At 38.4% G+C, this 22309-nt stretch overlaps 3 protein-coding genes across 3 annotated transcripts in view; 1 reads left to right on the top strand and 2 right to left on the bottom strand.

Annotated features, from left to right (window-relative positions):
* The window catches only part of C4BPA (complement component 4 binding protein alpha), a 56999-nt gene extending 49117 nt beyond the window's left edge, over positions 1 to 7882 (bottom strand). Inside the window, exon 1 of the mRNA XM_036847682.1 lies at positions 7764 to 7882. The gene's annotated coding sequence lies outside the window, so the exon portion shown is untranslated. The remainder of the gene's footprint in view (positions 1 to 7763) is intronic.
* C4BPB (complement component 4 binding protein beta) lies at positions 6800 to 16049 on the bottom strand. The gene is made up of 6 exons (XM_036847695.1): positions 15641 to 16049; positions 14910 to 15080; positions 13230 to 13406; positions 9571 to 9664; positions 7764 to 7887; positions 6800 to 7010 (listed from the first exon to the last, which is right to left on the bottom strand). Exons 1-6 carry the CDS (start codon positions 15696 to 15698, stop codon positions 6867 to 6869), a joined length of 768 nt encoding a protein of 255 aa, XP_036703590.1. The 5' UTR covers positions 15699 to 16049; the 3' UTR covers positions 6800 to 6866.
* Positions 16050 to 19865: 3816 nt separating this feature from the next.
* Positions 19866 to 21142, top strand: LOC118901584 (dnaJ homolog subfamily B member 6-like; the record flags this gene model as incomplete). The annotated part of the gene is given in 2 exon segments (XM_036864828.1): positions 19866 to 20045; positions 20047 to 21142. Coding segments are annotated over 2 exon segments (798 nt in total), but the record flags the coding sequence as incomplete, so codon positions are not given.
* Positions 21143 to 22309: the final 1167 nt, after the last annotated feature.

Below are 22309 nucleotides of genomic sequence, written 5' to 3'. Positions count from 1 at the left end.
ATAAATAAATGAAATAGAAACAAAGAAAACACTAGCAAAGATCAATAAAACTAAAAGCTGGTTCTTTGAGAAGATAAACAAAATTGATAAACCATTAGCCAGGCTCATCAAGAAAAACACGGAGAGTACTCAGGTAAATAAAATGAGAAATGAAAAAGGAGAAGTTACAACAGACACCACAGAAATACAAAGCATCCTAAGAGACTACTACAAGCAAGTCTATGCCAATAAAATGGACAACCTGGAAGAAATGGACAAATTCTTAGAAAGGTATAACCGTCCAAGACTGAACCAGGAAGAAACAGAAAATATGAACAGACCAATCACAAGCACTGAAATTGAAACTGTGATTAAAAATCTTCCAACGAACAAAAGGCCAGGACCAGATGGCTTCACAGGTGAATTCCATAAAACATTTAGAGAAGAGCTAACACCCATCTTTCTCAAACTCTTCCAAAAAATCGGAGAGCAAGGAATACTCCCAAACTCATTCTAAAAGGCCACCGTCACCCTGATACCGAAACCAGACAAAGATACTACAAAAAAAGAAAATTACAGACCAATATCACTGATGAATATAGATGCAAAAATCCTCAACAAAATACTAGCAAACAGAATCCAACGACACATTAAAAGGATCATTCACCATGATCAAGTGGGATTTATCCCAGGGATACAAGGATTCTTCAATATATGCAAATCAATCAATGTGATACACCATATTAACAAAATGAACCATATGATAATCTCAATAGATGCAGAAAAAGCTTTTGACAAAATTCAACACTCATTTATCATAAAAACTCTCCAGAAAGTGGGCATAGAGAGAATCTACCTCAACATAATAAAGGCCATATATGACAAACCCACAGCTAACATAATTCTCAATGGTGAAAAACTGAAATAATTTCCTCTAAGATCAGGAACAAGATAAGGATGGCCACTCTCACCACTATTATTTAAAATAGTTTTGGAAGTCCTAGCCATGGCAATCAGAGAAGAAAAAGAAATAAAAGGAATACAAATAGGGAAAAAAGAAGTAAAACGGTCACTGTTTGCAGATGACATGATACTTTACATAGATAATCCTAAAGATATCACCAGAAAACTACTAGAGCTAATCAATGAATTTGGTAAAGTTGCAGAACACAAAAGTAATGTATAGAAATCTCTTGCATTCCTATACACTAACAATGAAAGATCAGAAAGAGAAATTACGGCAACAATTCCATTCACCACTGCAACAAAAAGAATAAAATACCTAGGAATAAACCTACGTAAGGAGGTAAAAGACCTGTACTCAGAAAACTATAAGACACTGATGAAAGAAATCAAAGATGACACAAACAGATGGAGAGATAAACCATGTTCTTGGATTGGAAGAATCAATATTGTGAAAATGACTGTACTACCCAAAGCAATCTACAGATTCAATGCAATCCTTATCCAATTACCAATGGCATTTTTTATAGAACTAGAACAAAAAAATCTAAAAATTTGTATGGAGACAAAAAAGACCCTGAATAGCCAAAGGAATCTTGAGGGAAAAAAATGGAGCTGGAGGAATCAGACTCCCTGACTTCAGACTATACTACAAAGCTACAGTAATCAAGACAATATGGCACTGGCACAAAAACAGAAATATAGATCAACGGAACAGGATAGAAAGCCGAGAGGTAAACCCACGCACCCATGGTCAACTAATCTATGACAAAGCAGGCAAGGATATACAATGGAGAAAAGATAGTCTCTTCAATAAGTGGTGCTGGGAAAACTGGACAATTACATGTAAAAGAATGAAATTAGAACACTCCCTAACACCATACACAAAAATAAACTCAAAATGGATTAAAGACCTAAATGTAAGACTGGACACTATAAAACACTTAGAGGAAAATATAGGAAGAACACTCTTTGACATAAATAACAGCAAGATCTTTTTTGACCCACCTCCTAGAGTAATGGAAATAAAAAGAAAAATAAACAAATGGGACCTAATGAAACTTCAAAGCTTTTGCAAAGCAAAGGAAACTACAAACAAGACAAAAAGACAACCCTCAGAATGGGAGAAAATATTTGCAAACGAATCAATGGACAAAGGATTAATCTCCAAAATATATAAACAGCACATGCAGCTCAATATTAAAATAACAAACAACCCAATCCAAAAATGGGCAGAAGACCTAAATAGACATTTCTCCAAAGAAGACATACAGATGGCCAAGAGGCACATGAAAAGTTGCTCAACATCACTAATTATTAGAGAAATGCAAATCAAAACTACAATGAGGTATCACGTCACACCAGTTAGAATGGGCATCATCAGAAAACCTACAAACAACAAATGCTGGAGAGAGTGTGGAGAAAAGGGAACCCTCTTGAACTGTTGGTGGGAATGTAAATTGATACAGCCACTACGGAGAACCGTATGGAGGTTCCTTAAAAAACTAAAAATAGAATTACCATATGACCCAGCAATCCCAGTACTGGGCATATACTCAGAGAAAACCATAATTCAAAAAGACACATGCACCCCAATGTTCATTGCAGCATTATTTATAATAGCCAGGTCATGGAAGCAACCGAAATGCCCATCGACAGACAAATGGATAAAGAAGATGTGGTACATATATACAATGGAATATTACTCAGCCATAAAAAGGAACAAAATTGGGTCATTTGTAGAGACGTGGATGGACCTAGAGACTGTCATGCAGAGTGAAGTAAGTCAGAGAGAGAAAAACAAATATTGTATATTAACGCATATATATGTGGAATCTAGAAAAATGGTACAGATGAACGGGTTTGCAAGGCAGAAATAGAGACAAAGATGTAGAGAACAAACGTATGGACACCAAGGGGGGAAAGCAGGGAGATGGTGGTGGTGGTGTGATGAATTGGAAGATTGGGATTGATATATATACACTAATATGTATAAAAGAGATAACTGATAAGAACCTGCTGTATGAAATAAATAAATAAATAAAATACTTACATGCAAAAAAAAAAAAGTCAAACTTCCAGTTATAAGATAAATAAGTCATAGAGATGTAATATATAACATGATGACTACAATTAATACTGTGGTATGATATATAGGAAAGTTGCTGAGAGTAAATTGTAAGAGTTCTCATCACAAGGAGAAATCTTTCTTTTCTTTTTATTGTATCTATATGAGATGGTGAATGTTAACTAAACCTATTGTGGTAATCATTTCACAATATATGTAAATCAAACCATCATGTTGTACACCTTATTCTTATACAGTGATGTATGTCAACTATTTCTCAATAAAAGTGGAAAAAAAAAGAATAAATATAAAGAAAAAGATAAACATCTGAGGCAATTTCAGATGGAGGTAAGTACTATTAAGTAAAAGAAAGCAGGTTGAGGGGAAATGGAGGGGAGGTTGTATCCTAAACAGGATGGTTGGTCAAGGATTGAGATGATCAGAAGTAAGCAGAGTCCTCAAGGAAGTGAGAAATATCTGGGGAAAACTCATTCAACACAGTGGGAACTTCAGATCTAGAACCTTGAATCCTGAGCTCATGCTAGGGCTGGAAATCCAATGGCTGATAAAAACTAATGGGATACCTAACCTCAAGGAGCTTACAGCCCCGTGAGAGAATTAATGAACCTTAATAAAATTAATCACACTCCAAATGCAAAGCTCCCATCATGGTAATTTTGCTCAGCAGGAACCATTGACATGTTTGGTTATATTAGAGGTGGGGGGGGGGGGGGGCGGGTATAATTGGCACAGGATCCAGATTTGCTTTTCATGGAGATAACTAGATTATTCTTGACTGCTATGTGCAGGAGACTGATAGTCTAATCGCAGAACAGAACGCAGGCAATACACCGCCGCTGAGAATGAGAGCAAACCAGAAGAGTGGGCTCTGGTCGGGACGGCAAAGGCAGCAAATGGCTGAAGACCTGAGAGAAGAGAGTGATTTAGTTGATGCCTATAGCAGTGAGATACAGTAAACATTGGAATCTTCCATCTCAGAGCTGAAGAGAATCCATAAGACGACCAGCTCCAGGACTTGAGAGAAGTGAAATGTATGTGTGTGTGTTTGTGTGTGTGTGTATGTGTGTGCATGAGAAAGAGAGATTTATTTCTTCCCTTAAAGTCAACACAGGATAGAAAACTCAAAATTACTGAAGACAGAACATTTTCATAAAAATCAGCAGTGATTCCACTTCCCAGAAATAGACACTGATAAAATAACAGTTTACTTCTTTCCAGGTTTTCCTCAACACATTTTTTTTACACAGTTGATATTGTACTACATATGCAATTTTGTGCTATTTTTATTCCCCACTTCACCTCATAATATAACTTTATAAAACAAATAACATCTCCATGTCATTCATATTAATTATAATCCTCATTTATCACATAAGGTAACAAAGACTGGAGAATTGACCCTTGACCAAAACCTCACAGTTAACAAGGGGTCAAGCCTTCTGTCCCATAGTGCAGCATTTCCGAGCCTACATCCCAGATCCTGAAGTCATGTGTCTAATGTGTAATACATTTCTAGACCCTCTATCTGGGATATACACATGTCTTCTAATATAGGCTGTCATTAAAGAAAAGAAAATATACAATAATGATCTTTTAATTAATAAAAAAGTTATGAAAATAAGTATGAAACAGGTACCAGAAGGTCAAAGTGGACATATTACCTATATTATGTGACCTTACAATATATAATTACAAGTAATATTGTGAAATACTTTCTACCATCTCATAAAGTGGTGTGTTGTGGTTTAGCAGAGAATCTCCTTGTAATCTTTTAAAAATAGTATCTATTAGATCTAACGGTATAAATGTTATAGTGTAACTATCTTATGGACTGTAATCCAAACATTTCTACATGTTAACTCTGTTCTTTGTAGAATAAAAGCATCTGTAAAATGTGAGAAAAAAAAAGATTATGTTTTGAAAATTTTCTGTCCATAATTATCACTGTAAAAGACTGTATTACATTTGATGTATCATAATTTTTTAAATATTTTCCTTAGATTGGACATTTCTAATGCTCACAAGGTCTTGCTAGTATAGACAATATAGGCAATAATATAATGAACAGCTTAAAATTTAAAATCATTTTGGTCAATTTAGATTAATCGTAGGAGTAGGAGTAACCATTTACTTGGTTAAAAAGCTCGTGACTCTCATTTGCAACAATGTGGTTGGACCTATAGGGTGTTATGCTTAGTGAAATAAGTCAGGCAGAGAAAGAAAAATACTCTATGTTATCCCTTGTATGTGGAATCTAAAAAATAAAACAAATGAATGAATATAACAAAACTGAAACAGACTCACAGATATAGAGAACAAACTAGTGGCTACCAGTGGGGAGATGGAAGCAGGAAGAGGCAAGATAGGGGTGGATTAAGAAGTACAAAATACTATGTATAAAATAGTTAAGCAATAAGGATATATTGTACAGAGCATGGAAATTCAGCCATTATTTTTTTGTAACTTTAAATGGAATATAATCTATTAACAATTGAATCACCATGTTGTACACCTGAAATTAATATAATATTGTGAATCAACTCTACTTCAATTAAAAAAAAAAAGCTTCTGACTCTTTACTACATTTCTCAAATCTTCTTTCCACTTGGAACATCCTTCTCCCTAATCTTTGTTTCTAAATCATAATCACTTTCAAGGGCCCAAAAAACTATGCCGTCTACCTTGACCATTTTTCTGCCTCGTCCTCCTCTTAAGACAGAAGTCAGCCTCCTCCCATGCAAGCGCCCATAGCACAGTTTTCATGAGAGGGATGTGCTTCATTCTAAACACACTGAATTAATGATATGTATATATGTGTCTATTAACAGACTGTAGGCTACCCGAGAGGCTGTTTCTTGTTCTCCCTCATAACTTCCCCTAGAGATTTTCCATTATTTCAGGCTCTCTTCTGTATTTTGTTTGTATTTTACCAAGAGTTCCTATGCGTTTGGAGTAGAGGTCAGAGTCAGAGATAGGAGAAGCTTGTCATACCAGATCAGTATAAAATCTTGACAAGAAAACCTAAGGATTCTTATTTCTTTCGCCCTCTGAAAAAAGAATAAGAAAATATATTCATATGTGTTTCAACATCTCAAATTGAAAAAAGAATAAGGAAATATATTCACATGTGTTGCAACATCTCAAATTGAGGGCTAAGTTTCATCCAAAAGGCAGTGAGCAATATTACCGCAGAAGATTTGGAAACCTGGTTTTATAAACAGGATGTCTGGGAGATCCAGGCGAGAGTTTGGGTTCTAACTCTACTTTTGTCTCGATAAGTCATTTTAAGGATATAGCTGTTCTGAGCCTATTTTCCCAAAATGAGACATTAATTTTTGCTTCATAAGTTTTGGTTAATTTGCGGTTAATTTTTGCCTCATAATTTGCATCTCATATTAAAAAATGAAACAGTAATTCCCTGGCAGTCCAGTGGTTAGGACTCCACGCTTTCACTGCCGAGGGCCCAGGTTCAATCCCTGATTGGGGAACTAAGATTCCCCCAACCTGTGCGGCACGGCCAAAAAAAGAAAAGAGGAAAAAAAAAAAAAGGCATGTACCTTAGCTGTGATCTGAGCTTCCCATTCTCTTTCAGACAGGAAATTAAACCTTTCCCTCCCCATTAATGCGTTTCTAATTCTGGTCCTACACAATCACCACACTTGGTCATTCTACATCCAGCACACACACACACACCCCATGAGTTATGCAACTGCAGCTGGTTACTATGAAGCTGCATTTCGGCCCAAAGAGAGAAAAATCTGAAACCAATTTCAGAACCAAGAGGAAATTTTATTCATAGGAGTATTTCTATTACCCAGTCTGCTCAGCTACAATGTCAGGGCAACATTTTTGCCTTCAAATCAGCTTTCCTTATTTCCAGAGAACATTTTACTTTCTCCATCATTAGGCCACTTTTCTTTAATCTTTGTGTAAAGTTCTCTACGGCTTTGCAAATTTCCTCACTCTCCTGAAAGGCAAGCTGAAGAAAGAACATTTTTTGAAGTTAACAATTTAGGAACTGAGACTCAGCTCTACACTTGGAAGCTAATGAGTAGTGTTTAGGTGCCCAGATGGGGGCTCAGAACAAGGCTCGCTTCAGTACGGATCTGGGTCTTCAACATGATGAATCATTTAAATTTGCAGGATGGCTGGGGCCTGCCTAGGGCCCCTTTCAGGATGCTGCCAAGTGTCCCTCTCTTCCCCCTGGGGTACAGAGATATATATAAAATCTTGCAACTTGGTGTGTCTCGGGGGAAGTTATCACTGCCTGCCCCTGGGGTACATTGTTATTTTCTGAAAATAAAATTTAGTGGCTTAAATCTACTTGTCATCCCAGTAATAAATATAGACTAAGAGAGGAGTCTCCATGAAAATGGATCTGTTCAGCATTTTTTGATTTTTTTTTTTTGAAGTCTAGAAAAATTTTAGAGACTTTTCACAGCAATACTTCCAAGTCTAAGACATAAGTTTATGTACCTTGCTCTTTAAAACACATGAGACAACAACCCCTACCAAAAGGGCCTCATGAGGTATTAATGATGATGGTGGAGAATGGGAATTCATATACAAAAACATGAGTTACTAGTTTATAGGCCCCACCCTACAATCAGGCCAAGACCAATCCATTCAAAGACATTCCAAATTGAACAGCTATTTACGGAGCATATGCCAAGAGCGACACCAGGCCCTGGAGGCACAGCTGTGAATAAGACAGAAAAGAGCCCACTCTTACCAGTGCCTTCTCCAACTCCAACTCAGCTGGTTTGGGAGCTTCTCGGATCAACTCACAGACTGGAAGGGTACTGCTCCACTCTCCATCAATGCACTGTTGGTGCTGTGTGCCCACCAGGCAGTACCTGGACGCAAGTTAGAATGGCAACAACGTTTACACTTCCACCTCTTGAACTGGGCAACTAAAGCTGGTTTTAGTATTTTAGTATTTCAGTATTTCACACTGTAATAGAATCTACTTTTCTGCCCCAGAGCCCTAATGCACGCTTAAGTTATCTCAATATTACAAAGCAGTCATAAAGTAAAACCACTCTCCTGGGGGTGGAGAGGACCCAAGTGATGAGTCAGACTGTAAGACATGGAGGAGTGAAAAATTCTAAATATGTGTTTTTACGCACACAGTTTTTGGGTGGGAAGGGTGAGGGAGGAACCTCTTCATTGTTCAGTAACTTTAAAAAAGCATCTGTCATCTATGCTCTAAAAAGGAGTAGAAAGCTAGAGACAGCCTTCAAATAAACCTTGGTGAACTGCTTAAAAGGAGCCTCAGCTCTTAATCAGAAAAACATGAGAGTTGATGGCAAAATGCATTGGAGGTAAATAATGAGATTGAAATGCCGGTGAGGTCACATGACTCTGAGTTAATAAGATTGAGGCCAGGGAAAGAAAAGGTTAGGAGATCTGTAAGGGGGTGACGGGGCAGTCTAAGTTAAGGTTAGACTTTAATTACTATGTCCTGAGGATCTCTACTCTAAATAATTCTATTTCTGTACTTCCATATATTCTGTGTTTTTTTTGAGTTTTTTGTTCTGTGACTGTTTAGAAAAACATACTTTTTTGGGGGGGGTGGCTGCATTGGGTCTTTTGCTGTGCGCAGGCTTTCTCTGGTTGCGGCGAGTGGGGGCTACACTTCATTGCTGTATGTGGGCTTCTCATTGCAGTGGCTTGTCTTGTTGCAGAGCACAGGCTCTAGGCGCATGGGCTTCAGTAGTTGTGGCACACGGGCTCAGTAGTTGTGGCACACGAGCTCTAGAGCGCAGGCTCAGTAGTTGTAGTGCACAGGCTTAGCTGCTCCGCGGCATGTGGGATCTTCCTGGGCCAGGGCTCGAACCCGTGTCCCCTGCATTGGCAGGTGGATTCTTAACCACTGCGCCACCAGGGAAGCCCCAGAAAAACATACATTTTAAATATTTTATCTTGTCTTAGCTAAGAAAAAAAAGAGTGATACTTCTACTAGGATAAATAGGAGGATCAGTCTGTCTTCTAGGGCTTGGGGAGAGCTGGCAGTGGGCTAAAGCAGCTCTCAAAATCAGAACGTGCAGGACTTCCCTGGTGGCACAGTAGTTAAGAATCCACCTGCCAATGCAGGGGACACGGGCTCGAGCCCTGGTCCGAGAAAATCCCACATGCCGCGGAGCAACTAAGCCCGTGCACCACAAATACTGTGCCTGCGCTCTAGAGCCTGCGAGCCACAACTACTGAGCCCACGTGCCACAACTACTGAAGCCCGCAGGCCTAGAGCCCGGGCTCCGCAACAAGAGAAGCCACCGCAATGAGAAGCCCATGCACTGCAATAAAGAGTAGCCCCCGGTCTCTGCAACTAGAGAAAGCCCACGCACAGCAACAAAGACACAACGCAGCCAAAAATAAATTAATTTTTTTAAAAAGTTAAAAAATCAATTCAAAAAAAAATATATCAGAATGTGCTAGGTAATCAGGGGACTAGGTTGAGACAGACTGGGTCTTTTCCAAAACAAGGCTACTAGTCAATGGGAAAGGTCTCATTATTTAAAAGGCTGCAATACACTTACCTCGCTTCACAGTAATAAGTAATGGTAGATCCTGAGTTGAAATCTATTCCTTCAAAATAGCCATGAGTTGGATTCTCAGGAGGGTCACAGTCTCCTGAGAGACAGAAGTATAAGAATGACAGCTGTGAAGTCCAGTAATGCTCAATTAACAACACCAGCCCCGTAAGTGCAACTGTGTAGGCCAGCACCTGCCGCCTTCACAGCAGCCCATGTAGGATCTGGGACATGTTCTCCATTCATTTCCTTCTGGTCAAATCATATTTATCCACGGGAAAGACTCCCTCCCCTGGCTCATTCTCTGAGTCATTAGTGACGTGAGAGTACTTTGTGATTGGCAGGAACTTGAGGAAAGGAAGGTTAAGTTGTAGAGATGCTAATTGTCAGTGTATAAGAAGGGAAAAATTAGGCTATAGGTAGAGATGAAAGAAGTAACTCCTGAAACAGTAAATAGTGTGAGCTCAAATGGAGGTTGACTACCCCTGGGTGACAGTTGTACCATATGAGAGATTCAGCAAAAAAAGGAGAACAGAGCTGGGAGGAAAGAGGATGAGTCTGTAAAATTATAGAAAGAGAGTTGGACAAGGTACTAGATGTTGTGAGTTTTGGTTTTGGCTCTTCCACTGACCACATGGCATGAAAAAAGCCATTTTACCTTTCTCAGCTTCCTTCTGTTTTTTAAAAATTAATTAATTATTATTATTTTTTTTTTTTGGCTGCGTTGAGTCTTCGTTGCTGCACGCAGGCTTTTTCTAGTTGAGGCGAGCGGGGGCTACTCTTCGTTGCGGTGCGCAGGCTTCTCACTGCAGTGGCTTCTGTTGTGGCGGAGCACAGGCTCTAGGCCCTTGGGCTTCAGTTGTTGTAGCATGTGGGCTCAGTAGTTGTGGCTCTCGGGCTTTAGAGCGCAGGCTCGGTAGTTGTGGCGCATGGGCTTAGTTGCTCCGCGGCATGTGGGATCTTCCCGGACCAGGGCTTGAAACCATGTCCCCTGCACTGGCGGGTGGATTCTTAACCACTGCGCCACCAGGGAAGTCCTCAGCTTCCTTCTTAATCTATAAGATGAGCAGGCTAAATAATATTATCCCTAAGGTCCCTTTCAGCTCTGAGGTTATATGAGTCTAAACTTGTTGATCAAGATTAACAGCTAAATTAAGAATAATTATGTAGTTATGTATTTATTGAAACACAAAGTCTTCAAAATAAATAGATAACTAAAACAGCAAAGCATAAAAGAGCATGTATAATACTATTTTTGTAAAACACAGTCACATACAAACATATATGAACAGAAAAAAAGTCTGAAAATTATATACCAAAGTACTCTGTTATCTCTGGGTGGTAGGTTTGTAGGTAATTAAATGTTTTCTTCTTTTAGTTTCTGTATTTTTCCACAACAGAGGTGTATTACTTGAGCAGTTAATAAATAATTTTTAAAAGATCAAAACCTGAGTTCAAAAGTTGTGTGGAAGAAAGGAAAAAGAATTTCAATGAGTTGATTAAGGAACTCCAGTGTCCCAAATGGACACCTCACCAAAGATATACAGATGGCATATGAAAAGATGCTCTACATCATATGTCATCAGCAAAATGCAAATTAAAACAACAGTGAGATACTATTACACATCTATTAGAATGGTCAGTCTCTGGAACACTGACAACACCAAATGCTGGGAAGGTTTTGGAACAACAGTATTCATACATTGCTGGTGGGAATTCAAAATGGTAGAGCCCCTTTGGAAGACAGTTTGGTGGTTTCTCACAAAACTAAATATACTCTGACCATATGATCTAACTCCCAAAGAAGGTGAAAACTTACATCATAGAAAAAAACCTTCACATGGATATTTTTAGCAGTTTTATTCATAATTGTCAAAACTTGGAAGCAACCAAGATGTCCTTCAGAAAGTGAATGGATAAGTAAACTGTGGTACATCTAGAAATGAAACATTATTCAGCACTAAAAAGAAATGAGCTATCAAGCCATGAAAAGACATGGAGAAACCATAAATGCATGTTACTAAGTGAAAGAAGACAAAATGAAAAGGCCACACAACGTACGATTCTAATTGTATGACATTCTGGAAAAGACAAAACTATGGAAACAATAAAAAGATCAGTGGTTGAGAGGGGTGGGGGAAGTAAAGTGATAAATAAGCAGAGCACAGAGGATTTTTAGGGTGGTGAGAATACTCTGTATGAGATTATAACGATGTACATATGTCATTATACATTGGTCCAAATCCATTGAATGTACAACACCAAGAGTGAACTCTTAGGTAAACTATGGACTTTGAGTGATAATGATGTGTCAATGTAAGTCTATCAATTGTAACAAATGTACCACTCTTGTGAGTGACGTTGATGATGGGGGGGCGGGGGGGAGGCTGTGCATATGTGGGAACAGGGGCAATAGGGGGAATCTCTGTATCTTCCTCTCAATTTTATTAGAAACCTAAAACTGCTCTAAAGAAATAAAGTATTGAAATAAATAAATTTGCAATGTTAGATGTGTACCATTCCAAATGAGATTTTAAAATTAATTTTTTGTTTCCTATGTTTTAATTTAAAATTCTGGTTAGGAGTGCATTGTAATACCAAGTCTGCCCATCCAGGATCTTTTCTTTTATTCATGTCTTATTTTATGTCCTCTGGTAAATTTTCCTATAGGTCTCATGAATGGAATTATTTTTACATTTCAATATTCATCTGATAACTATTACTAGAAAGTGAAAACTGTTGATTTTTCAATATTTATTTTGTATCCAAGAATGAAGTTTTTAGTAGAATTTCTTGGATTTTTCAGGTATATTTTGCAAATAATGATATCCTGTGACTCACCAATCATTCTAGGACTCTATCCTATAGAAATAGTAGCATAGACATAAAGATGTATGTGTATAGATATATATATACAATAACATTAATTTCATCATTGTTTGTAATAGCAAAAATATGGAACTATAATAAATGTTCATCAATATGAGAGATATGGAATAAATCATGGCATATCCACATGTAGTTAAAAAGCAGGAGGTAGAGTTATACATACCGATCTGAAAAAGATTCCCATGTATATTGTTATATGAAAAAAAAGCTATTTAAAAAATATGTATAGCAAAGTCCCATCTTTGTAGGTATATATGTGTGTTGGTATGTGTGTGTGTGCATTTATTTAAAATATCTGTGTAAACATAAGAAAAAGTCATTAAACACATCCAACTAATTACCTCTGAGAGCTATGAACGGTAGTGACAAAAGCAGGTATTTTCAACTCTTATTTTATGTAATTTTGCAATGATGAGTAATAGTCTTTTTTCCCCGTTTTTGTTTATCTTTCAAAAAAAAAAAAAGTTATCGCTTAATCTTGAAATTTAAAAAAAATATAGTCAGATGTCCCAAACTACCCTGTGTTAGATCTAGTAGTACAGGAATCCTACTTGGGGGTGGCGGGGGGGCAGGTGTTGTTTATTGTTTGGGTGCTGATCATTTCATTAGAGTGCATTGCTTGTGTTGAGGCTTGGCTCTTTCTTGGCTGCCTGCTAGATCCTAAACCCTTCCCAGATACAAAAAAGAGGTCAGCGTTGTGGGTATGTGGTGAATGGCTAGACTTTCACTGCCGATCAGTATCTTTGGGGTTTGCACTTTTTTTCTCTTATACTTACTGCTTTTGCAGACAGGAAAGGGAGGCACCCAGGTGTGGTTCTCTAGGCACCGGCTCCAATTGCTGCCCTTGAGGACGTAATGCTCATTGCACTTAAACGTGATAGTGTCATTCACATTCACAGGCTCCAAGGAACTAAACTCACCATTCACCAGCAAAGGGTCAGGACAGTGGCCCACTGAAGAAGAAAACAGGAAGAGATCTGAAAGGGCTAAGCGGAAACCCACCACAGCAAAGGCTAGACCTCCTCAGGCTTCATCAAGAAAATTGAAAATGAGCAGTAAAACTGCACCTTTTAATATGGACTGGTACATGGTACGAAACCATTATCAATGCAGAATGAGAAAAGACTGGGTTGCCCTAACTGTGGTAGAAAATGTCTTGATCATGCACAAAGTGACAACTGACATTTGAACATACTAAAATTAAGCATGTAATTGGAAATTACCAATAGCACGTTCATCATTCTCTTATGTTAAGCATTGTTCAAAATTCTTGAGCCCATGTTTGAGGCAAATGTTTCCTTCCCTTTCATCCTGTCAAATACACACATTAGTCATCATTTTCTACTTTGTTTTCTTTTGTTCTGCCCAGGTAGAAAAACAGGAGAATACAGAGGGATGTGAATTTGGTTGTATGAATAAAGGATAAATATACAGGTGTGCTTTAGGTATAAAGGAGAACTTTACACTCTAGGTTTAAAGGAGAACTAATCCTGCTATTCCTAAAAACAGTATTAATAAAGAGAATGTGGACTAATTATTCTCCATCTCTACAGACACCACAAATGAGTTTTATGAACCTGAACAAATCACTTAGATTTCAGTTATCACATTTGTAAATTGAGAACATAAATTTTCCCATTTCAAAAATTATATGATGGGGCTTCCCTGGTGGTGCAGTGGTTAGGAATCTGCCTGCCAATGCAGGGGCCACGGGTTCGAGCCCTTGTCCAGGAAGATCCCACATGCTGTGGAGCAACTAAGCCCGTGCGCCACAAGTACTGAGGCTGTGCTCCAGAGCCCGTGAGCCATAATTACTGAGCTCACGTACCACAACTACTGAAGCCCGTGCGCCTAGAGCCTGTGCTCCGCAACAGAAGCCTGCACACCACACGAAGAGCAGCCCCCGCTCACCACAACTAGAGAAAGCCCGCGTGCAGCAACGAAGACCCAATGCAGCCAAAAATAAAGTAAATAAAATAAATTTATAAAAAAAAAATTATATGATGGATGAAATGAAATGATAAGATATATTTACTTCAAAATAATAATAATGCAAAGCAGAATTGTGGATTAAAAAAGTCGTGTTGATCATACATATGAGTTCATTTTACACTTCTGTCTTTTGTATATGTTTAAAATTTTTCATAACTTAAAAATTTTAAAGCAATATGATATTAAACAAATTACAGCCCCCCCAAAAAAGTAGTTTTAATAAGTAGAAGAAATCCTTTCCTTCTTGTAGGGATGATTGCGTCTACTAATTCAACTAAACTAAGAGCTGATTATGTACCTACTAAGAGAAGTTCCACAACTAGAGTGCTTTAAAAATCTATTACTAGAAGTTGAGAATTTTTTTTCTTATAAAGTCTTGCCATGGCCTACTGGAGGTACGATGTGATATGAAAGAATACAGAGGGATGACAAGGTGAACAAAATAGCAGAAAGATCAAACTTACAGCGGCACTCGGGAGCGGGGGCATTCCATCCCTTAGATGCATTACAAAAAAGGGTTTTCTCTCCTACCAGGTGGTAGCCACTGTTACATAAGTAAGTCCCCAGAATTTGTCCTTCCCCCTCCTTTGCAACAAATATGCTATTGTCCACTGGGGGGAGTTCTGGACAGATCTCTGTTGGAGGAAAAAACAAAACAAAACAGATTCGTTTGACGTATCACGTGCCCTGAGGAAGCACTTACTAGATTCCCCATCCAAGTGTCTTTTGTCTTGATTATTAATTCTGATTCCTTGTACTCTTCCATGTCCATGTACATCCACATTCCTTCCTGCCCAAGGATTCCCAAAGTTCTGTTTTCAAAAGGATAACGGGAGTTTTACTCAAGTTCAGCCATAAGTTATCCACTCCTAAAATAAACAATCCCCTTTCCAAATAGTGGTCCTGGAGTTTATCATAAATAAGACCTCTCAAGATTTTGAAATTGGTACATTTTTTGTTCCCAGAACAGAAAGGGAAAGTAGCAGATAATGACCCACTTCATAGATCAAAATCATTAAATATTTACTATGCCCCTATTGAGTTCAGAGCATTAGACCAAGTAATTTGAGATTTTTCAATAAAGGAAATATATTTTATAAACTTCAATTTCATTAAAACCCCAGATAGAATGCCTCATAATCCACAAGCTGATATCACATGCCTTACAAACTGAGGTTTAGAAAAGCATACGTACCATCTGAGGCAGAAATCAGCCACATATCCACAAGACAGCATATAAACCAAAAAAACATCTTGCGATCAAAATTGTTTGACCCGGGTTGGAAATAACCCAGCCTAGGATCCTGGTTTAGATCAAAATAGGTCTTCTCACACCACTTGAGATCAGACCAACCACCTCCTTCCTAGAGAAGGGGTTGTCTTGATTTCTATTCCCTGGAAGGAAAAAAAAATTCTACAACAGGAAATAAGAGTAGCTGTAAGGAAGTTGGTACAAAGAGGGATTTTGCAAAAACCCAAAGGGGTGATAAAAAAGAGTTGCCAGTTTTAAAACTCAGTTTCAGAAATGGCCCAAGTGTTGCTTATGCAAATCCAGGTGACCAGCCCCTTTGAACTGCAGGCTGATCCTTCCTCAACAGATTTGGGCCAAATGCTCTTGCCATGACCTTCACATCTGTCGATATTTGCCAGTGTTTACCATCCACTTTCTGCAACTCTCTCCAGCATTGTGGGTAGAGGCGGGGAGGTGGGGGTGGAGGTGTGCATCCCTTGTGCTTTCCCAAGTAAAACCCAACTCTGGGTGCTACCTCCTTCCCCTTTCTCAAATACCAGGTATCCTAAGACGGTAAGCAGCATTGAAGACTGAAAGCTCAAGGAAGTCAACTAACCTTACCTGTCTCCAACCTTCCAGACCATATGGCTTCCCAGAAAGGAGCTGGTCCTGGTGGATTCCAAACTTGAGAAGGACTCCAAAGTCCTGCAGCGACACAATGTCCTCATTTGCCAGGTCTGCACCAGGCTTCCCATTCCGTGGTCTTCTGGGCAGGATTTGACCTGAGTCCAGAGTCAACCAAATGAGCTAAGAGAGAGATGAGGGGAATGTTTGGTCTTGGGAATGAAGCATGTAAAATTGCTTTTGGGTTCCCATAGCTTCTTGTTCATGATGATTACAGCCATTAGCTAGTTGTCTGTGCTCCAATTACAAAACTGGGGTAAAATTCCTACAAAATCTTAAGTTTAAATAAAATAACAAATATAAAGCATAATAATACACATAAAGCATAAAAACACAGTAAGGTCTCAAATGTTATTCTCATTCCCACCCATTATCATTACTTTGTAATTATTTGTTCATGTCTTTCTCCCACACTAGACTGTGTTAAAAAACAAAATTCAAGATCTAATTGGCTTTATTCAACAATTCATTAATCGGGCAGCATCTCACCTAGTAAATAGAAGGGCATTCTGAGGAGTTGTACAAAATGGAGGGGTTTTATAGAAGGAGAGTGGGGCACGGAAGTTACTAGCAAAAGAAAAGGAAGAATTGTTTCAGGATAGGTCACCTTCTTTTGGGGAAAAAATGAGAGTCTAATCATGCAGATTACCTCATTAGTGCTGACCAGAAAATTCCAGATGGGCCCAATTAAGAGTATATTCCTGGGGAAGGTCAAAATTGCAATTAGGTCAAGTATTAATATTAAATCCAGGTTTGGTATCAGGACTTTAGCACAGATGATGTCATTTGGGACCTGTGGTTCCCTCTTTAACAACTGTCAACAACTCTAGAACAGGGATTGTGCCTCATCTGTGTTTGCATTCCCTTCCTCTGCATTGCATAATGAAAAGTATTGATAAAATTGTCTGCTAAATGAATAAAGCAATGCAGAGTAAATGAAAAGAACAGTCACCCAGAAACTCTACCACAGCCCCTCAAATCCATAGTGATAACTTATTTATTATATACTGCTTTTATGGTTTTTCTGTGTCTTTGGTCAACTAATATGTGAGCTCCTATAGTGCAAGCATCTTTTAAAGTATAATTTTCAAAAAATTAATAACATGACATTCATGTAAATATAAAATGAACAAGTGTCAAAGATTTCACTCAACTCACTAATTAATGAGGGAACCATTAAGATGCTACAGTGAATTTAAAGAAGAATTTGAGGAACAGATACATAATATATAGTCAGTCAAAGGCATTCTAAAATGACTTTTCTACTAGAGGCAAAACTGGTTAATATACAGGGCAACAAACTGTAATACTTGAAATCAGATTTTCTAACTGATGGAAATTAATTGAATCTCTACTGGACAAAATTCTTTTGCTTTGCCCTGATCGGGAATCATTTGCATTGTTCTCAGAAAAGAATCATTTGCATTCCTACCCATTTTCTACAAATTAACCTCTACTCTTATAAGAGAGTTGTAAAAAAGCCTAGTTAATAGAAAGGCAATCAAAATTACACACCCTTATGGAATCAATAATCCCTAGAGAGTGTCTGCTAGAGAATACTCAGTAATCCATAAAAAAATGTCTCCAGTGATCTCTTTTTGCCTAGTTACAAGTTTTGAGTAATTTTTAACATACCACATATTCTATTTCTTGAGGAATACATGTTCCTCAGTATCTAGTGTACATAATGTTTGTACAAAAAATAATAAAAAATGAAAGAAAATTTTGTTTATTGCTACATAAACATGGGTATAAAATAGAGCATTATTACAGGAAATAATTGCAAATAAGTCTTCGTCTCAATGGCTTATATTAGATTCAGAATGATTAGGACTTTAGAAAGGTACTATATTGCTTATAATACTGTCTTCCTAACGTTTCTTCGTGAAATGTAAAAATATTTACACTGAGTGGGATATAGAGAGACTATAAATATCCTCACAAAGTTCAGGTCAGGTTTTATGGTCAAATAAATTAGAAGAAAACTTTGTTTTCAAAGCGTATTGAATTTTGTAATTCCATATAAGGGATTACATGTTTTATTATGAGTGTCCAAGGTTGAATAAACTAATAAATGAGCAGTAACTGACCTTTCTAAACTGTTGAACAATTTGATCTAATCCAGATTGTTTCCTGGAGAACTAGGGTAATAAATCAGGTGCAGAAGTTGTACTCAGACTGGTTTGATTACTTTACAAAGGGATGGCGCCAGTAATTAGCGGAAGAGATCAGAAGGTGAGGGCGGAGGGGTAGAAAAACAAAAGTCCGCAATGCCTAGGCTGGGGGAAGAGTTGTGGGGAGTTAAACAAGGGGACCACACCCTGTGATGTGTGTGTGTGTGTGTGTGATTTTAAGAGAATTAGGAAAAGATTTTTTAAAGTTCTACAGTATGTTACGAATGGATTTCCTTCCGTCTTTGTCAAGACAATTCAGAAAAGATCTAAATTGCTTCTCTGGTTATTTTTTATTTACCAAGTTGATGTTTTTTGAATGCCTCACCAAGAAAAACCTGGGCCAGAAAAGTAGCCTTTATGCAGATTACATGAGAATAAAATATATAAATTTTAAAAAGGTCAAACTGTTCATGAAACATTGTAGAATAAGCTTTGCTTGTGAGTCAAGACAGACATGCACTACAGCAAGATCAGACTTGATGAATGACAAATAGTGTGTCTTTAAGTGGTGGCAATATAACTCTTCAAAGACTACTGCTCACCTTGTTATGTCCCTTCAGACTTACTACAAAGTCCCTATTACCTACTGAAGCAGATTGCTATTCATTCCCAAAATCCATTCCATCCTTCTTCTTTAGTAATTAAACCACAATTATAGCTGGCACAAGGTCACTTGGAATTTTTTTAAAAAAAATACATTTCAGCCTGCCTGCAGTTATATATAGCCATGAGCTATGAGAATAAGTACTGCGTGCAACATTTAGAAAACACCCTTAAAGGAAGTTGGTGTACCCTTTTTGCTCCCTTTTTACTGACTGGAATGTAGACATGATTCTGGTAGCTTGAGTAGCTATATTGTACTATGAGGTAGAATCCAGCACATTGTAGGTGAGAGTAGTAACCTTCTGCATGTGTAAGGTGCTGTTATTTTGGATTTGGTGACACCTTCAGCTGAAACCAACTCTAATCTGAAACACTGATGAATACAAGAAAATAAGGGTCAACTGGTATTTGAGTGAAAGGACTCAGGAATTTAAATTTGGAAAAAAATGTTTAATAGACTTTACTAAACTGTGCCCAGAGGCTGTTTTCCATCCCATGCACAAATTCTAAAAAAGCAACGGATGAAAGAGAAAACCTAGGAAGTGAAAACTGAATGTAAACAATAAGGTAGGAGAAAGGAGAGAAAGGAAAGCGCGAGGACCGTCGCAGCCCAGCCGCCACCGCCAGCCGCGCCGCCGTGTCTGAGCCGAGGAGCCCCGGTCGCCGCCCCGCCGCGCCTTCCGCCGCAGGCTCCCGCGTCCTCGGACTCGTTTCCAACAGCCGGTTAAAACACGGTGGATTACTATGAAGTTCTAGGCGTGCAGAGACATGCCTCAGCCGAGGATATTAAAAAGGCATATAGGAAACTGGCACTGAAGTGGCATCCAGATAAAAATCCTGAGAATAAAGAAGAAGCGGAGGGAAGATTCAAGCAAGTAGCTGAGGCGTATGAGGTGTTATCAGATGCTAAAAAAACGGGACATCTATGACAAATACGGCAAAGAAGGGTTAAACGGTGGTGGTGGAGGTGGAAGTCATTTCAACAGTCCGTTTGAGTTTGGCTTCACATTCCGAAACCCAGATGATGTCTAGAGGGAATTTTTTGGTGGAAGGGACCCATTTTCATTCGACTTCTTCGAAGACCCGTTTGAGGACTTCTTTGAGAATCGAAGGGGCCCCCGCGGAAGCCGGAACCGAGGCACGGGGTCGTTTTTCTCTGCTTTCAGTGGATTTCCCTCTTTTGGAGGGGGATTTTCTTCTTTTGATACAGGATTCACTTCCTTTGGTTCACTAGGTCACGGGGGCCTCACTTCATTCTCTTCCACGGCATTTGGTGGCAGTGGGATGGGCAACTACAAATCTATATCAACTTCTACTAAAGTGGTTAATGGCAGAAAAATCACTACAAAGAGGATTGTCGAGAATGGTCAAGAGAGAGTGGAAGTCGAAGAAGACGGCCAGCTGAAGTCCTTGATGATAAATGGTAAGGAGCAGCTGCTGTGCTTGGATAACAAAGTAGCTCTCCGCAGGTGCGCAGCGGAGCATTCCCTCTGGCGCGTGGGAGGACTGACAGGAACATTTTTTTGAAGATTTCACAGGAACTCGACTTTCAGTATAACTGTACTTAATCTAAAGTATTTATACACAGCTCATCGGAGCCCTACTTGTCATAGACTTTTGAGTTTATTGTTGGGACCACATGATAGGACCATTTTTTTTGTCTTTAAAATTGTTGTAAATCTCTGTATGCACTTTGCTTTTTTATTAAACGTAATCCAAGGTGGCCGTGACTCTTCCGTACACTAACACCAGCAGGGACCTGCTTTTCCATTGTGTTTGAAACATGAGCCAAGTAGTGTCGGCCTGCTGTGAAGTTAACATCGCCAGGGCGAATTTTCCACAAAAGTAATTTCAAGTTTTTTTCAGTATATAGTAGTGAAAGACATTAATGCATTAATGGTAATACATTTCTGGTTTAATATAAATTGAGGATGTTTTCTAGTTGTGCATGAATGCTGGCAACTAAGTAAGTTTTGACGATTGTTTACATATGTAATGTGTTAAGCTTAGGTTTAAAAAGTTAAGCTGGTAAACTGGGTCTTTGTCATTTGCTTAAAAAAAAAAGAAAATAAATGCAAAAAAAACACAAAAACAATAAGGTAAATGGATCACTAATTAAGAAAACCCAAACGGATAAACAAGCTATTACCTGAAAGTAGGCTGGATACTTGGTGAAGGGCATTACACTTTTTGAGGCGAGGTCCCATTAGATCTGGAATGCTCTTCCCAAGGGTTCCTATGCTTCTGAAATTATTTCCCTTAATTGCAAGGAGAAACTCACCTATAGAATCTGACTTAGTTTTCAAACGTGCAGTATCACATATACAACCAAAAAGCGTACTTAAATGTCTTTGGAAATTCAGAAGGGAGTTATTCTGCCCAAAATGCAGCTGGCTTAATGAGAATAAAAGAAGAAAGACTTTGTTCCCTTAAGTTTTTAAGAAAACGAAAACATTACTCTCCATGATTAGCAATGTTATCTTATTACAATCATCTATTCAAATTCTTAACTAATCCACAATGTCCAGTTTAAAAAAGTGAGCATTTCAGAACCTCATATATTCCCCTTCTCTGCTTAAGAGTTAATACCAAATAGATGTGTCTTCATTTTTTATGTCAAAGGAAAGAAAGGAAGATGAGGTGTATGAGTATGTGTGTAGATTATCATCTACCTCCTGGTTTCCTACCTTGAGGTCCAGGAATAGGTTTCAGGAGGTCACAACCCCCCACTAAATTGTATGTACAACTTATGTGTGTGTACCTTTTTCTGGGGAGAGACTCCTTAGCTTTTATCAAATTCTCAAATGAGTTCAAGACAATGAATGTAGGTTGGATGGTGCAGAATACTTCAAGGCCATAAAGCATGGTAACAGGCTATTGCCAGACTGCCAGAGGAAGTACCAGTGGGGTTGTCACCAACAAGGACAAGCTAGTGAACCCAAAGGCTGACCCTCCTCATGGTGAGTCCCCGGTGAAGACCCTGGAGAAAGTTAACACATGATGTAACAATTATGGCTACAGAAATAAAGCAAATAATGACCATTACCCAACACTGGAGCACTCTCCAAACAGTCATTTTCTAATCCTGATCATCTTTTAAGTTTCCAGCTATATTGAAAAGTAGTATGTTATGTGTTTATTGGGCCCTCACCATCACAAATCTTATAATTTG

This window comes from Balaenoptera musculus, chromosome 1 (genome assembly GCF_009873245.2).
Source record: "Balaenoptera musculus isolate JJ_BM4_2016_0621 chromosome 1, mBalMus1.pri.v3, whole genome shotgun sequence".
NCBI classification, from domain to species: domain Eukaryota; kingdom Metazoa; phylum Chordata; class Mammalia; order Artiodactyla; family Balaenopteridae; genus Balaenoptera; species Balaenoptera musculus.
This window is presented reverse-complemented; position numbering and strand designations above follow the sequence as displayed.

Bases quoted from the DNA above. Each gene is read 5' to 3' on its own strand.
- C4BPB (XM_036847695.1), bottom strand. From the start codon at position 15,698: ATGTTTTTTTGGTTTATATGCTGTCTTGTGGATATGTGGCTGATTTCT. The intron at 15,081-15,640 runs GTACGTATGCTT...TTCCTCCAACAG, and splicing joins GCTGATTTCTGCCTCAGATG to AGATCTGTCCAGAACTCCCC. The intron at 13,407-14,909 runs GTAAGTTTGATC...TTTCTTCTTCAG, and splicing joins CCCCGCTCCCGAGTGCCGCT to TGGGCCACTGTCCTGACCCT.